This window comes from Nyctibius grandis, chromosome 29 (assembly GCF_013368605.1).
Source record: "Nyctibius grandis isolate bNycGra1 chromosome 29, bNycGra1.pri, whole genome shotgun sequence".
In the NCBI taxonomy this organism is placed as follows: Eukaryota; Metazoa; Chordata; class Aves; order Nyctibiiformes; family Nyctibiidae; genus Nyctibius; species Nyctibius grandis.
This window is the reverse complement of record NC_090686.1, coordinates 5,830,853-5,848,407: the sequence shown is the minus strand read 5'-3', so window position 1 is coordinate 5,848,407 and position 17,555 is coordinate 5,830,853. Positions and strand designations below refer to the sequence as shown.

At 46.7% G+C, this 17,555-nt stretch overlaps 1 protein-coding gene across 1 annotated transcript in view; it reads left to right on the top strand.

Moving 5' to 3' along the window:
• Positions 1–834: 834 nt before the first annotated feature.
• Positions 835–17,555, top strand: part of FGD3 (FYVE, RhoGEF and PH domain containing 3) — a 129,343-nt gene continuing 112,622 nt past the window's right edge. Inside the window, exon 1 of the mRNA XM_068419829.1 lies at positions 835–1,007. Within this exon, the coding sequence (XP_068275930.1) occupies positions 860–1,007 (148 nt within the window). The 5' untranslated portion in view covers positions 835–859. The remainder of the gene's footprint in view (positions 1,008–17,555) is intronic.

Sequence of the window (17,555 nt, the reverse complement as noted above, 5' to 3'; positions counted from 1 at the left end):
CTGGAAGGTGGGCCATGGTCTAGTTGACGTGGTGGCGTCGGGGCAACGGTTGGACTCGATGATCCCAGAGGGCTCTTCCAACCTGGTTGATTCTGTGATTCCGTGGGACCAAACGACAGGGCTCGTAGCCATATCCCTCTTCGATACGTACAGGGCGCCAGTTTGGGAGCCATCCGTGGCCCTGAGGCGCGCGGTCCCAGCTGGGCCTCGCCACGTGCCCTACAGCTGCCCCAGCAGCTGCACCAAGGAGCTTGTGGCCCTGAAGGCAACAGCTGGCGCGGGAGCCTGTGGCCTTTTGGAGCCTCCCTTTCTGCTGCTTCTGGCGTGATTTTGGGCTTTGCCCTCGGGATGCTTCCTCTCGGCTAACGAAATAGGGAGAACCCTCTCTCGGGTGTGTGCGGGCATCCCGAGCGGCCTGCGCTCCCCCCGGGCCGGGCCTCGGGAGCCCACCCGGTTTGCGTGAGGGGAGCGGGACGTGGCCCTCCGTCAGCACGGGGCTTTTTTGGCTCGAGGGGAGCCCCTCGCAGCGCTGCCCCCGAGGGCCACGCAAGCGGGGGCCGTTACCGTCCCCTCAGCGGGCCGGGCGGCGCGGAGACCCCCCCGCTCCCCGCCACCGCGGCCTGCAGCAGCGCCCCCGCCTCCCGCCCCTAACGGAGCGCTAGGCCGGGCGGGTGCTCTCCTCCCCCTCCGCCGCCGGAGCAGCACCCGGTTCCCCGGCAGCCGGCGCGGTCCCTCCCGGCGGGTCCCGCTGGGCGGCCGGGCCGGGGCGGGCGGCGCGGGGGCGAGCGGCGGCGGGAGCGGCTCCCGCCTCCGCCGCCTTTGGGGGCGCCTTGTCCCGCTCGCGGCGCCTCATGGCGCGATGCAGCTGCAGTGGGAGGGAGAGGAAACCCACCCCCCTCGCCCGGCGGCCGCCTTTGTAACCGCGCAGCCCGGCGCGCCGCCCGGCCCCACTCGCAGCAGCTCGGGGAGCGCCGGAGCGCGGCGGCGGGAGCAGATGGAGCGGGAGGGTAAGGCTGCGCCCCCCGCGCCGCAGGCCGGGCCGGGCCCCGCTGCCTGCCCGGGGAGCTGCCCCGGCGGTGGAACGGCCGCCGCCCCCAGCCCCCCGGGGAGAGGTCTCCGTGTGAGCTTCGCGCTCGCCGGCCAAGTTTTCTCCTCAGCGGCGGCTGGGGCGGGCAGGGGCCGCGGGGAGCCCGGGCCGGGGAGCGGAGCAGAGCGGGGCGGGCGGGGGTCCCGGCGGGGTGGGGTCCGCGGGATCCCTCCGGCGGGTGCGGAGGGGGCCGGGCCCTGGGCCCGTCCCGCTCCAGGTGTGCGAGGGCCGGGGGGCAGCGCGGCCCGCCCGGGCGCCGCCGTCCCCCCCTCCCGCCCCCTTCCCTCGCTCGGCGGGCGCTGCCCTGCGCGGTCCCGGCGGCGCTGCCGGTGCCAGGGCCCTCCTCCGCCCGCTCCTCCCCGCCCGCCCGCGGCGAGCCGGGCACGGCGGCGGGCACGGCCCGGAGCGGCGGCGCCCCGGGGCCGCGGGGGTCGGGCTGCCCCGCGGCGGGGGGGCGGGGGCCCGGCCTGGAGCGGGGCAGCCTGAACAGATCCGCGGCGACGCTTTAACTTTTATTTTTTAATTTTTTTTTTTCTGTTCTTTTCCTCTCCCTCCCGCCACGGGCGGGCTGGCGTGTGTCGGAGGCAAAGCCATTGTGAGCGGGGTCCTGCCCAGCCCTCCTCAGGCCGAGCCCTTCCGCGGCTGCCCCGCTCCTCCGCCCGCGCGGAGGTGAAGCGCTGGCTGCGGGGAGCTGCCCCGCGGTGCAGGCTCGGGGATTGTCTGCAGGCACCCGGGGAGCCTCGGCCCTGCACGGCTGACAGTGCTCAGAGGTTGCACCTTTGAGTAAATACAGTACTAAGCTGTGTAAATATATTTTTAGTTCTCCTAAAACCACATAAAACCAGTTCTGTTAAACACTTATTTTGGTAAGACTATTATTAACTGCACAGATCAAATTTATTTCCTGCCAATCCATATTTAGGCACTCACGAAATGCCAAGTTTTTCTCCACTCTCTCCTTTTTAAATACCTTTTGGAGCTGTTAGTACTTATAATGTAAACCATTTCTAGTTGCAAATTGGAAACCTCTGAGCCATAATGGTCTGTTGCATTTAGCTGGCTGTCTCTTGTCAGCCTTACAGTCTCATGCGAAAAAAAAGAAAGGAAAAAAAAAAAGCTCTAAAAAACCTTCTGAGATTCATGTTTAGAAAATTGGCTGCATACGTCGTAGCTGTTTTTTAAACCTCAGTACCTAAGTCACATTTTCCATTCCAAATATTAAGAGTGCTTAAACTATGTTAAAGGGATATACTCTACCTTAGTTCCCTTGCAAGCGTTAGGGAATTTTAACACAAAGGAAAATGGCTCTACGATTTCAAATCTGCGACAAACCGCTTCTTGCAGTGCCTGATACACGGCAGCACCGAAGAGTGGAAGAGACTGTTGGCCATTGTTAATGACCAGAATTGGTTTTGTTCTCCAAGCGGAGAAGTACGCACAGCGTAAATGGGATGTGTATGGTGACAAATACATTGATAAAAGTATTCTTGCGTTCTTTATAAGAGGTTTATTTTTAATAGAAAGCTGGTTTTCACAATGCTATTAGGGTGTTTTAGTTATACAGCTCATATTCAAACTAGCAGAGCTGTGTTTATAAAATCATACCCTGAAATAAGCAAGCTGGTTTTGTTCCTGATTTAGCTCATTTCAATTCTTTATATTGCATGTCTCCTTACGGTAATAAGGCTAGAGAAAAATGATAAAAATGAAATTGAATTTAAAGGAATTCCTTCTTTTGAAGAAATAAATCCTTATTTTTAAAAAAATAGAAGTTCTCTGCCCTGCTTCTTGGGTAGGTAAAGGCTGGATCAACCCAAGAAAGACTATGGTGAGTTGCAGACCTGCTGAGGTTCCCTGTGTAACCCTGGATCCAGAGGTATTCAGACAATCTGACTTCTGGCACCTCCTGAACTACTCAGAACTGATCTTCAGTACGTTATGTTTGGAGATGGGTCCTCCCACATGGATTGGAGCCTGCAGGAGCTGGAATACCGGTGTTAGCAGCCACTCTCCATTAGTTATAGAGGGAGCCGGGGCTCTCACGTTAGATGCTTGTAGATAGGTGCTGTATGTGTGAATATGTAGTTTTGTTGACTGTGGTTGTCATCAGGGAGAGAGTTATTTCTGTTTTCAAAGTTACAGCACCCAGAGTGTGGTGGTCTAGCAGAAGGGTGTAGAGGCTAAGCTTGTTTGCTCTTGTGACTTTGATCAAATGTGCCCTGCTTGTGTAGTCCTTGGCTCGAATCATTCTTGAATGGAGCTGGAATTGCCAGTCCCCTTTGGTGCAGCTCCTTGCATTCAAATGTATGTCTAAAACTCTTGCTGAAAACGAAGCCAAGACTCTTTCTTCCCAGAGGAGCTCTGCTTCTTTCCAGATGCAAGCCCTGTTAGGTGCCTTCCACAGAGGTGGGGAAGAAAGACAGGGGGTTGATACTAGGTTGCCCTTTCTTTAAGGAAATCCAATATGGTGTAGTAATGCCACGGGAAATACTGACCCGCAGAGTTCTGGTGGATGTCCCCCAAACTCCAGTCATTGACTGAGGTGATAATGTGCGAAGAGGTTGGGACTTCAAAGCTTATTCGGTTTTGAAGTGTCTCAGAGATGCAGGAGAGGATGTTATGTTCAAGCCAATAAAAATGATGGAATCAAAATAGAGTGGTGATGGTCCTCATGGCTTCTTGTGCGGGATGAGCTTCCGTAGGGTGATCCAGAACAAGGAAGACAGTCTTAGGTCAGTAGCAGTGGAAGCGGGTTGTCAAAACCCTGGAACACAGGGAGGGAAAGACTTGGGAAGTCAGAATCCGAGGTGATGATTTTTCACTTACGCGTTGTTTGCGTTGCAGTGTTTTCAAGACAGGCTTTGCAGCCGGGTTTTTTCAAAGCATCCCAAGGGTTTTATACTCCGAGCTCCCTGATCAGGTTGCTGTGTGTTTGGAGGAGCCTTGGTCTCACACAAGCTGTGTGAGATGGGGTGATCTGGGCACTGTTGCCCTCTGAAATTATTGCAGTCTACAACTACTTGAAGGGAGGTTGTAGTGAAGTGGGAGTCGGCCTCTTCTCCCAGTCAACTAGCGATAGGACAAGAGGACACAGCCTCAAGCTTCGCCAGGGGAGGTTCAGGTTGGACATTAGGAAGAATTTCTTCTCAGAGAGGGTTGTTAGACATTGGAAGGGGCTGCCCAGGGAGGTGGTGGAGTCACCATCTCTGGAGGTGTTTAAGAAAAGACTGGACATGGCACTTAGTGCCATGGTCTAGTTGACATGGTGGAGTCAGGGCAACGGTTGGACTCGATGATCCCAGAGGTCTCTTCCAACCTGGTTGATTCTGTGATTCTGTGAAATGCTATCTAAAATCCATGTGTTTCCCACTGGTTTTCAGTGAAAAATGAACAACCGACTTCTGCAGGAGGTCTTTGGGAACAGCTTTGTCTTCCCGTGAGTCTGTAAAGTGTCCAGCTCAACAGACACTGGATGTTCCTGACTGAAGCTTGTCTGTTACTACTGACCCAGCTCAATAATAATGAATGCATTTAGATTATTAGTACCTTTTTTTTGTTTTAGGGATCTTGTTAAGATTATCAGACATCAGTAATGTTGGTGCAAATGGTTCCGCTTTGGTTAGTGAGTGTGACCGAGTGGCCTGTATGAGAATTGAAAGGGCGGAGAGTGTAAATGCAACAGTGATGTGATTAATGCTTTGTTTTCTCTCTGTACGCCGGTTTCTACTAAAGCTATAAACTTGTAACATGCTTTTGAGTAAGATTCGTTTTCTTCTTCGAGGTGTTTTGTAAACACTTAAAATATTTTTCACTTACTAAAAACTGAAAACTCAAAGGATTCGAAACTATTTAAAAGAGGTGGCTGGTAAAACCTAAGTAATAAATATTTCTGTCTCCCAGGACTCGGTACAGATACTGTGTTAGAGATTTGAGCTATTGATTATGTAGATGTTAACTTGTCTGAGTGGAGTAAATAATGTGGCAGATTAAAAGAAGCAATAACTCCTGTGGTATTCATTTTTGTTGGCGTTTAGTGTGAAAATGAATGTTTCACTTGAGAGACCTTGGTTTACGATTCTTGCATAATGATGACTATCGATACCATTAGCAAAATACATCTCTTGTTCCAAATTCTCTGAACTAGTTGAAAGTTCCTTTTAAGTAAAAAAATAACTTCATCTATTTTTCAGATGTGGAAACAGAGAATTTGAGATAGCCTGAGATAAGGTGGACTAAGGTACAAGTGGGAGAGAGGAATTATGAGGGAGTATCATTGGACTCCTCAGCTAGTTCTTCCCATGATGTGGCAGCTCTCAAGCCACGCTGCGTCCCCACCACCAGCTCTCAGGTCTCTCCTTTTCTTGTCCTCTGCCAATCCCTTCGAACTCCCCACTGAGCACCGAGCCCGGTTCCCCCGAGCACAGGACCCCGGACCTCCACTGTGACAATCCACCGTGAAATTGGGAATAGATGTTTGCAGATCAGCGTTGCGTTCTCTGGAGCATACGGTAATTGGAAGGCAGGCAGTCACGGCACGGAGCTCTGGCTGGTTTGGAGGTTATGAGGAGTGAAATTTGAGAAGGCCTTTGTTGGTGGAACAATAGTGGAGGTACACTGGAAAGTGCTTCCAGTGAAACTTTTTGCCCCTCCCTCTGCTCTCCCCCCTCCCATTCCCCAGCCATCTCCTAAAAGCAAGCTGTAGTATAACTATATTTGCATTTTGTGCTTTGCGATGTCTTAAAATTTTATGGGTCTTTGAATTTTATTTCACGGTTCGTGGCTTTTCACTTTTTCCGAACTGGCTGTCGTTAGGAGTTTCTGGTACTGAAGTGCTGCGTGTTTGCTTTACCTCGATAGCCAGCGAACGCTGTACCAGCCAGCGCAGGAAGAGATGCTAACGCGTGGTGTCCTCTCCTGCAGTGCTAAATGGAGCGCCAGCCTGATGTTCATCTCCGTTCCCTCACTGGTATGGCTTTTTCTGGCAGTACTCACCACGTACTTCTCTGAGAAATACCCAGGGGGTGCAGTTGTGGCTTCTCAGGGTTAAGGTACTGAGTTTGAGCGGCGTTATTTAAAGCACGTTGCCTCTGTGCTCCCTGACTGCTACCTCTCAAAATGCTGTTCTTCCTGCTTTTTCTTCTGGTGTCACTGACTTTTGCTGCTGTTTTTGTCTTTCTGTGAAATGCAATTGTATTTCAGAGTTTATTGGTGTTACCCGCTTCCTTGTTTTCTGCGTTGCACTTTTCGTATTATTTGGCCAGGCTTAAGACCCTGGTGTGGGACAGAGAGGCAGTGACTGAACTGCTGTGGGAGGGCTGGGTGGGCAACGGGGCAGGAAGGTTGGGGAGAGGAGGTTGTTTATATAGTATAACCTCAGGCCTCTCAGGCAGGATTCCCTGCAGGGTCCTTGGGGGGCTCAGAGAGGTGATTTCATCAACTCGTCACCTCCAGAAGCTCCGTTAACAGAGGGTCAAGGTTCCTACCTCAGAGCCGGGCTGTCTGAATAGCCCTTCGGATATGGTCAGGATACTTCCCTCCCTCGGTGAACTCTAAAAAGCCATGGCTCTTTGACAGTCAGCTGTCAGCATAAAAAAGTTGCCGAAGTGCTGAAATGGGGTTTTTCTCCTGCAGTAAGACACACGGCGCTGCCTGAATGATGTCACGTGCGTTGGTGGTGGGACTGGGAATCCCAGGCTTACTGTCGCATGGCATCCCCAAGAGGCTGGTCAGATGGACCTTCGTGGGTCCCACTCTGTACTCGTTTTGAGCAGTAATAGCCTGGAGAAGGACCTTTTTGTCTTGAAGAAATGTGTCAATCATTACCAACTTTGTGTCTTTCTTAAATGCTGATGACTTTCTGGAGAGCTCCGTTGTTATTAAGAGCAAGAATAACCATTTCAAAGTTCTTAAATTGCACAGGCTTCTACGGTACATTTAAATGTGTTGGAAGTATTGATTGCTGTTCTGAAGCAAGCTCCTGATGTTGGGTGAGAAGCTGTCATCAGGCAGCGAACAGAGTAATGTACAATTCATGGTCTTGAAATCTGTTGTTAGTAGTAGGAAAAGGCATCTCTAGGGCTGACAGAACCTTCAAGGCATTAACAGAGAGGTCTGGAGCAGACCACTGGCAACTGCTGTGAGACACGAGGAACTGATAAACATTGTAGGTCCTCATGAATTTCAGTATGGCCGTGAATAATTATATTACCGAAATTATATTTTTAAATGCTGAAGCATCTCCTTTTGAAAGATAATTCTAGTTCTTGAATTTCTTCAGAAGTTGATTTGATGCTGCTTCTTAGAAAGTCTTTGGCTTAATGAAGATCTAAGGAGAGAGTATTTTTATGCTGGACTGCTGAATGAATCAATTTTGCATTATATTTGCCATTTTTCTCTCTTCAAGCATTTGGAATATTCTGTTGCTGAAGTATACAGAGCCACTGCTTTAAGTGTAGCTACCTCTACTGTTAATTTATGGTACTCATTGGGCTGGTTAATTAACGTGAAAGGCTAAAACACTGACACTTTGGACTCTGCTTAGATGTCAGCCTGTTATTGGAAGCCCAACTGCTATCGTTTGGACGGAGCGTTTGGGTACATCTGTACACGTCATCGTGGCAATCTGGATGGAGATGTTTGGAGGCTACAAGCCTTCACGTTAAAGAATCTGATTTCTAAACGTCTAAAGAGCCCAGTAGTCCCAGTATTTTTTAGAAGGCAGGGAGACATCTAAGTATCACTCGGGCGTCAGGGGTTTCTGCTGTGTATTTTAGACTTCTGAAAAGCAGGCAGGTGTCTGACTATAATGAAGGAATTTAACACTGGGCTCTAGTTTTCTTAAACTCTTGGCCTCTTTTTATTCTTTCTTTTTGAGCTTGCAGGCTCTGAGTAGAAATTCTCTCTTGGTAACTTAACCCTGAGCAAATATTTACATTCACGAGATTCTTGCTACTTCAGCAATCATTTTGGGCCTTGAGGTTGGAGCAGGGTGAGAGTTACTGTACCAAACATTGGGGCTGGGGAAGGGAAGTCTGAAGAAGCCTCCAAATATGTGTTTACCGTGTTTGGTAGGAATCACCTGTTCAGTGTACTTTGGTTGTCACTCCACAAGCGTTGCCGTATTCCAGAATGAGATTTGCAGAGATACTGTATTTCCTTGGGTTGAGGTACCGTGTTTCCGTGATTGCCTGGGATTTGAATTTCACCCACGCCTTCAAAATGCTGAATAAAAGTGTTTGTGTAAAAACTGAAGTGAATGCCGTAGTAGAAGGGAAGACTGAGATGGAAAACAAAGAAAAAGTGGAGAGTACCATGCAAAAAACATTGAAAGGGGTATAGGAAGAGATTTTGAACAAAGAAGGATTTAAAGTCAAAATTAGTTAGGAAATCTGAACTTCGTAGAAGAGGAAACCTTTATTAAACACTGTTTGAAATTAACCTGTGGACACTGCAGAAATAGAGGAGAGGTTCTCCAGGGTGGAGAACAACAGAGAACTATGAAGATAAGGCAAAGGAGGGAGTGATCTCCCACAAAACCAATGGACGAAAACACCACCAGATCTCAGCCTCCTGTGTGTTTGTTTTCTAGATTTTACCGTTGCCATCCAACAGCGTGCCCTGTGCTGGCTGCGCCGTTTCTGGGGAAGAAAGAGGATAACGGCGAACTTGGTTCTCACACCTTGTGTGGGAGAAACAGGCAGGTTTCTCCTGGTGGTTCTCAGCGGAGGCTGAACGCCGCCGTTGTAGCTGCCTCTCCCCAGCCCATCCCTGACGCACCGCTCGGGGCTATGTTTGGAGCCCTGTGGTACTGGTCTGCCCCGTGGGCTAAACTGCAGCGGCGGCGTCAACAGGAGCTGAACGTGTAAGCCAGTGCAAGCTGTGTATTGTATTCCCTCTTAAATTTGACAGAAAAAGGGATTGTGCCCCCGCAGCTAAATTTGTACTGTTGGTTGACACGGTTCTACTGGAGCCGTGGCTGAATCTACAATAACTTACGCTGATTAAAGGTCTGGCCCCCAGGCTGTAACAGCCTATCGCTACATGTTGGAACTGTTACTGTTTGCATTGAAGTAGCGTATATGGTTTTTCTATTTAAATTTTTTTTCCCCTTTTTTTCCCTGTTTATTGAATATCTGCAAAGCCCCGGATTGGGGGTGGATGAATTTTGCCTGGAGGCAAATCTGAGCTGTTCCAGTTTCCTGCTGGAGCCAGGTGTGCCACCTCCGTGCATCGCTCCCGGCCGCAGGAGCCGTTCATGCGGAGTGAAGTTTCCCATGGAGGAGCAAACAGTGCTGCCTGCTGAGCCTTCCTGGATCTGTTTTACCAATTGCTATTGAAATTCTTACAGCCCGTTTCTTGGCTGTAGAAATGCAGAGCCAAATATCAAAGTTGGGAGGAATGATCCCCCCCTAATTATTCCGTAGTTGAGAAATGAATTTCTTAAAAAATTTTTTCAAATTAAGCAAATACCTGTATTTTTCTTGCCATTCCGAGTTTACTAGTGGAGGTGCGAGTGTTCACAGCTAGGGGAGAGTAAGATTTCCTCAAAATAGTAAAATAAAAAAAGCCTGTCTCATCCGTACTGTCTGGAGTTGTTAGAATTGGGTCGTGGGTCTGAGTTACGGCTGCTTGAGTTTGATGGTTGTGCAGTCGAAAAAGTTGCTTCACTTGGAATGCAGAACAGATGCTTTTCTTATTCACTTGAAAGGATAGTCTAATTTTTTTGTATTTCCCAGACCATGCAAGTCCCAAAAGTTATTTTAAAAATTGCTAATCCTCTTGTTAGGACAAAGAAACCGTGGAAGTGAATTTTGAGGATAAAGGAACTGTTGTGTTAATCTCAGTCCATCTAGTCCATGGTTCAAGCTCTGCTCCTGGCCACAGCCACTGCTTCAGCCATGAAAAACTTTGTAGTGAATGGTTATGGAATAGCTGGCACCAGGAGGTGGTTTTTCAATGTTTTTTCTTCCCCCTTCTTACCCCCATGCCCAATTGTTTAAGAATTGCATTGTGTGTTAAAGCAGGAGGGTCCATAAACTCGCAGAACTCATGGCCTCCACTGAAATAGAAATCTTCTTATGTCTGGTAACAGATTTAAGGTTGTTAGTACATATTATTAAAAAACCAGTTCATTTCTAGTTGAGAAAATATCTGCAGAGTGGTGCCACTCTTCTGCTTGTCTGTTCGAAGTGTTAAACTGTTGTATTTTGACAAGAACCTTGGGGAGGTGGGGGATGTTCAGCCCTGCTGCTGTGTGCACAGGCAAAGTGTTGCACTTTGAATTTCAGGTGACTCTCCAAAGCAGTAAGCGACCTGCACATCAGTTGTCTCTGACTGGATAACAGCACGCGCCGTTTTGATGCTCCCTTTTCTCTCCTCTCTACTTGTTGAATTAGGTTTCAAACAAACCCACTGTTGAAATTTGAGCAGGATCTTGCTTAATGATTATCTGTGGCAGCAGAACCTCCCTAGGGTGATGGAGGGTCGGAAACCCCAGAGCTGTAGGTGGTGCCGGTAGTTTGGGAATGGCTTGGTGAAGTGCTCTAAGGATCTTAAACCCTGAGAGCACAGGTTTTAAACTTGGTTATTAGATTTCCACTACATCTGCTTTTGCACCTACATTGCTTGGGTCTCCCAACCACGCAGGTATCAGCTGCTAAGGGTATATTCCAAATCTGCCAAACACCTTAGATTATCCTGTTTCCTGATCTAGTCCATCAGCTTCATTGGATGAACCTCAAACTCCTGTTGAGTCCTGGTCACCCATTTGTCCCACTCCAGGATGACTGAGGAGCCCTGGTGTGCTACTGATGAGGCCTTCCACTTGCATTTTCCATCTCTCACTGTTCTCGGTCTCTCACCTCTCCTGACATCCTGCAGTTCTGTGGTACCTTCAGGATGTTCCTGATGACATCTCTTTCCAAGATGTGTTTCTCTTGTGGCATCTGCTTGGCTGACAGTCTGTAATAAAAAAATTAATAAAAACTAAGTTGCTACAGTTACAGGCCAGCTTCACACTGATCTTCAGATCCTTCTGGTGGCCAGATTGCAAAAATGCACATTTGTACTTTCAGCCCTCTGAAACTTTTGATTTTAAATCCCAGACCTTGAGGTTCAGATAGATCATGTGCGTGCAGTTTTGATAACTGCATAATTGTGCTGCTGTTTCCCTGTTGTTTTTTCCTTCAGGATTTATGTTCCTCTATCTTGCTATGGAAAAAATGATCTTACGTATTAAATCAGGCTTTTGAGCGTGTAGACTCTGGGTGTAGCTTGCAGAATTCTGGGTGTGGTGGTAAGATAAATAACTAAATTGATCATCGTTGTCATTCCCTCGAACTGCATCCTCTGGGGAATCCCTCAGGCACCCCACCGAGGAGACGCTTCGCACTGAAAACCGGTTTTTTTGTATTTCACCATGTAATGGGGAAAAAAAAGATAAGGCTTCATCTAACATCCATTTGAGTAGTAGATTGATATGTCGTGTCGATCTGTCTTTTAAAGATGTCTCAACATCATGTGCCTTAATTTCTAAAATACTGCAAAATCATCATTCGCACTGAAGGCCTTAAAATACTTTTTTTGTGGAATATAATTGAAGTTTTACTTTTTAAAATGTTGGTTAGGATTTTCAAAGGGAGCACGGTTATAAAAGGGGGGCAGTTCAAATGTAACTCGATTCTGTAACTTCCATTTTGGGTTTGTTTGTTTATTTCTTTTAAGACTTGAAAAATCTGGTGGTGGTTTAAGGGGTTTTTTTTTTTAGGTTGATGATCATGACTGCAGTGCTGTCCCCTTGCTGAAAGGGCATATGGCAGACCTTAAAATCAAAATCCTTATTTTTTCTGTCTGGCGTAATGATGCAAAAGAGAAGACTGTCATTTGTTTCACTTCGAAGCAGAGTATGCAGAGTGCTCTGGGTTTGAGTTTTTCAGCAACTTTGGTGTTAAAAGACACGACCCAAAGGAATTTTACATTTTTACCCTGGACGCTTCTGCTGCCAGATATTGAGGGGAGGACACACTTAAAGGGATTAAGAGAGGATGGAGCAAGATAAAGCCTTGTCTGAACAGCCTGAGTAGGCAGTAATTTTGCATGGGTGTTGATTCTTCTTGGATGTCTTATAATACAGGACTAGAGTCGATCAGCCTGTGGGGAAAGGGAATCTGTTTGAAAAATGCTTATCCAACAGGGTGCCTGGGCTGGAAATATTGGTGGTGATGTTCAAGTTACTGTTAGATTTATATGCAGAGTTCTGCTTAAAATGATGCTTCTTTATTATAGGTATTTTTAGGTGGTGTTACAGCTGGTTATAGACTTACGGAAGTGTGTCTATTGAATGGATGTGGAATTAATGCTGTATATTATGTCCAGAATAAAAGAAGTGTCAGCAAGTTCGCTGATGACACAAAACTGGGAGGAGTGGCTGACGCACCGGAAGGCTGCGCAGCCATTCAGAGAGACCTGGACAGGCTGGAGAGTTGGGCAGGGAGAAACTTAATGAAATATAACAAGGACAAGTGTAGAGTCCTGCATCTGGGCAAGAACAACCCCATGTACCAGTAAAAGTTGGGGGCAGACCTGTTGGAGAGCAGCGTAGGGGAAAGGGACCTGGAGGTCCTAGTGGACAGCAGGATGACCATGAGCCAGCAACGTGCCTTTGTGGCCAAGAAGGCCAATGGCAACCTGGGGTGTATTAGAAGGGGTGTGGTTAGCAGGTCAAGAGAGGTTCTCCTCCCCCTCTACTCTGCTCTGGTGAGGCCGCATCTGGAATATTGTGTCCAGTTCTGGGCCCCTCAGTTCAAGAAGGACAGGGAACTGGTAGAGAGAGTCCAGCGCAGAGCCACGAAGATGATTAAGGGAGTGGAACATCTCCCTTATGAGGAGAGGCTGAGGGAGCTGGGTCTCTTTAGCTTAGAGAAGAGGAGACTGAGGGGTGACCTCATTAATGTTTATAAATATGTAAAGGGCAAGTGTCATGAGGATGGAACCAGGCTCTTCTCAGTGACATCCCTTGACAGGACAAGGGGCAATGGGTGCAAGCTGGAACACAGGAGGTTCCACATAAATATGAGGAAAAACTTTACAGTGAGGGTGACCGAACACTGGTACAGGCTGCCCAGAGAGGGTGTGGAGTCTCCTTCTCTGGAGACATTCAAAACCCGCCTGGACGCGTTCCTGTGTGATATGGTCTAGGCAATCCTGCTCCGGCAGGGGGATTGGACTAGATGATCTTTCAAGGTCCCTTCCAATCCCTGACATTCTGTGATTCTGTGAAGTGTAATTCACTTCTTAAGGACTGCATTTAGCAAATAGGTTTGATTTTTCTGTGTTAGGAATGTGCAGAAGCTGGAAGTAGATTGTTACGCTTTCTTCTTTTGGTTCTGACTTTTTTTCGTTCTGGTTTTTAGTGATGAAAAATTGTTGCCGTGTCTTTAGCTGATGCTTCAACTGGCTCTGAATTTGTCCCCACTCCTTGCACCCAACTGGCCTACTCAAAATGGTGTGGAGAGTCTGCATTTAGACTTGCTGGTATTGATTAAACTGTACTGTCTGATTTTTGCTTTTCTCCTTTTAAAACACGTTAAATGTATTTTTAAGAGCTCCATGCTGGATCTCACAATTGCAGGATTTGAGCTAGTTTGTTTAAACAAAAAACCAACAAAAACTGGAAGTCTGCATTTTTTCTGCATTGTTATTTTTACGTTTATTTAATGGCAGTCATGATAACGTCTGATTTATGTAGGGTTTGTAGCACAGACTCAGCTGTGGATTTCTACAAGCAGAATATTGGAGAGCTTAGAAGTGTTTGTAGAAGTTAGATACTGGCAGTATTTGGTGCTGTGCCCTGGCTGAAATATGTGGCTTATTAAGTAAAGATACCGACATATCTGGTCTCTTATTTGGAGCTGGTCTAAAAGGGTCAGTGTTGCTGCTCTCTCCTCAGGCCCACCCGTTAAATCTGTTCTCTGTGTAGTCCAAAGGTAAGGGCTAAATGAAGTTAAATGCATTTTCAGTTTTTGTTGACTATTGAAATTAAATCTCACGTGGTTTTTGGTTTGGGTTTTGTTTTGTAGGTTTGTTTTTTTTTTAATATTAATTGCAACACCGTCTCTTCTTGAGAGCAATCAGGAATATGACTTCCTTCATTCTGGGCTGTTTTTCAGCTCTGACAATTGTCTTCTAAATATTTGGTCCAAACTGGCAGATTCACGCTCCATCAGGCAGACCTGCTTCCGAAGCCGTTCCCAGCGCAGTAACTTTTCCAGAAGGTTAATGCAAACACTTACAGTTTCTTCCTTCCCTCAACTTCTGTCATACTGACCATGTAAAAATAACTTATTTGTGTTTAAATTTGAATTGTTTCCTTTTTCTAGTCTCCAAATTTAGGAGCGCTCCTTAAGCTCTCTTCTGCTACGCCAACTTGTAGGTAGTCAGGACCTGGCTCTTTGGGGCTAAATGTGTAAACTAGGCTGAGGTACAGCCAGAGTAGCTGAGGGTCTGCTGGCTGGGAAGGCAGCAAAATCTTTGTTACAAGTGGTGTTTTGGGGCTGTGAGGCTTTTATTTGTGTGTTTGTGTTTTAAGAAGGCCTTCAAAAATAACATCATCTGTTGTACACGTGATGAAATACCTCCGTCCCGGTTGAGGCAAACAGCAGATCCTTGGCAAATGAGCTCAGCTTTAGTTTACATTATATGTTGCCGGATCCTTGGATGGATTTGCCTTTAGAAAAGGAAAGTTATCTTCTGAATTCAGGTTGGCTAACCCGCTCTTAGAAGTGGGCTTGCAATGTTTGTAAGCTAGGGCACGCCGTAGTCTTATATCTTGTAGCCAGGATTATTATAAAGAGTGAAATGCTTTCTACTCCCCGCACAGTCATGTTTAGTTTCATGATTTTTAGGATAAGACTTCAAAAACAAGCACTGATACTCGATTTGTAGTGCTGTAGGCAGCCTACAATACTAAGCAGACCCAGTATAGCAGGAGATAAAATATTTACTCGTGTCTTGTCAGGGAAAAAAAAAGATTCTTCAGAGTTCACAGGGATTCAGTATATCCCCTTGCAATTATGTCCAGCTTTGTAAGAAAACTGGTATTTATTTTGCTCAGGTTTAGGTCGTAAGTATGCTCAGAGATCTGAACTAAACTTAGAGTCCCCTGCAAGTCATGGCATGGGTTTTCTGTCCTTCGTGTTCAAACGTTGGGTAATCCTTAGATTATTTTAAAAAGTGTTTGAGGGTACGGATTGTAAAGTCATGTCGGTGTTTAAGATGTAGGGAGCGTAACAGTTAATGGTTTTCTTCAACATATAAATATCATTAGGAAAAAAACCAGGCTATTATAAGTTGTTTTTCTACTATCTTTTCCACTCTCTAATTACAGGCTTGATACAGGTTTTATCGTTTAGGTGGCATGATGGACTTTGATCAATAAGAGCAGGAAATGACAGGGACAAATGTTTACTGTCTGCTCCACCCCTCTGTTCCAGTGGGAAAATTAAAGTAGGAACAAAACTTTTTTATTTTTTCCCTTCATTTTCCTCTTTGTCAGATGGGTACGAGTTCATTACAATGGAAATTAGTTGAAGAGACTCCATTTGCGGTTCTGCTCGTGAAGAACATGGGTACGTCTAGAAAGACCAGATTTCTTTGAACTTGGGAGATGAGGAAAAATTGCAGCAGTCAAAGGTATCTATCATTCTTGTGGGAATGTAAGATGTTTTATGATCAGCAGCTCAGGGGGTTACATGTGTGCTTATGAGGGCAGAGGGAAAAGTAAGATGCTGGATGCTGAAAAGTGGGGGGATTTGGCTTCTGCCAAAGAAAGGAGCTTTGCAGTTATCTTATTCAGTGGGGAAGACTCTAAACCGTTGACTCCTCTGTAGCGATTCTGGGTGTCTAGCGGGGAGTCGCAGTGGTAGTAGAGATTGTCTTGGCATCTTATAGTAACTAATCACGTCTAAGAGCAGAAAAGCGTTTTATTTCTGCAGCTGTTGACCAGTGCTCCACTGGTGTTGCAGGAAACTCCTGATTGTTAATATTGTTAGGAATGCTTCCCCCTTCACACACACACATTGCAAGCCTGAGTTACTACTGTGCTGGCAGACAGCGTACTTGGCACTGACAATAAAGGCAACACTAGAAAGATGTGTATTTAGGGAATCTGCGATATATATGTCAGGAGAAGATTTCTTTAGCTGGAAGCTGGTGCTGTGGTAGAGTTCTCTCTGTTTGTATTGAGTAAACTGGCATTTAATTGAGTCCTCAGAAGACCACAGATCTCCTCTACTGGAAAAAGTGGGTGTTGTAGGAAACTCTAGATCTAGCCATGCTAATTCTCGTAAATCTCTCAGCTTCTTTCCATGCCCCTAAACATAGGGTTTGCAATCCCTAATGGGGCATGAAGACACCGCATTGAAGTGGCTTTGCTTGGCACTGCGTTAAGACATTCTGGGGCCTTGAGCCGTAACACAACTTGATTCTGGCACCGTCACTGCACTGCAGTTCCCGGAGGAGGGCTCCTCTTATCATACATGCAGACTTAGGAGCTTTTTATGCTCCAAGGATTAATAGCCAGACCACATCTTCACCTCGGAGTAGCAGGGATACATGCATGGGGCAGTATACTGATGATTATTACTTTTTTTTTTAAATATTATAACCTCCTTAGTTACCTTAAGTATTTTTAGATTTCACTCAAAGCAACTGGGCGTGGAATTAGGCGGCTACTGGGAGGTAAGGTGCTGCTTGAGTGACTATTTCAGCTTTTCCTGCAGTTAGGCAGACCATGTTTTGCACTTAGTCGCTTGACAGTTTTTAATCAGCAGAACTAGAAACTTGTCCTGTTTCAAGTACTGACTTACACTGTATAATTTAAACAACTGAACCTTTAGATGTTAGTATACAGTACTTTAATCTGGCTGTGAATCAGCTACCTTTGAATTGAGCCTTGAGGTAATGCTTTTTGGTCTTTCTCAGCTCAGTTGGACTTCTGACAGCTATTGAGGAGGTTGAGAAGAGGATTGGCTTTGTTTCCTCTGATCTGTTGGAGCTTTTTGTTTCTTCCTTACCTCATCTGGGGCAGCTGAGGACTTTATTTAGAGTCTGAAAAAAAGAGGATTAGGTTATTTGAACTGACTGGAAAATGCTGCTGGACTTGGGAGGTTCAGCTTTAAGGCTTCCCAAAAGCTTGGGTCAGACCTAGGCTAGCTTGTTACCAGCAGGGCAGTTCTTTGCATGAAGAACTGAGTCTGTTGGTGTTTTGGATAAACTTTAAGGTTTCAACTTGATTTAGAGTGTGTAAACACATAGTCTCCCTTGCAGCCAGATGGATCATCTCTCTATCCGTGGCATCGGCATCTATCGATGGCAGCTGTGACTTGGGATGCAGAGGTGAGCAGTCCCCAGCAAATGTTTTTCCAGTGGGTGCTGCCCATTAGAAATCCCTGCTGAGAAGCTTGCTCTCGCC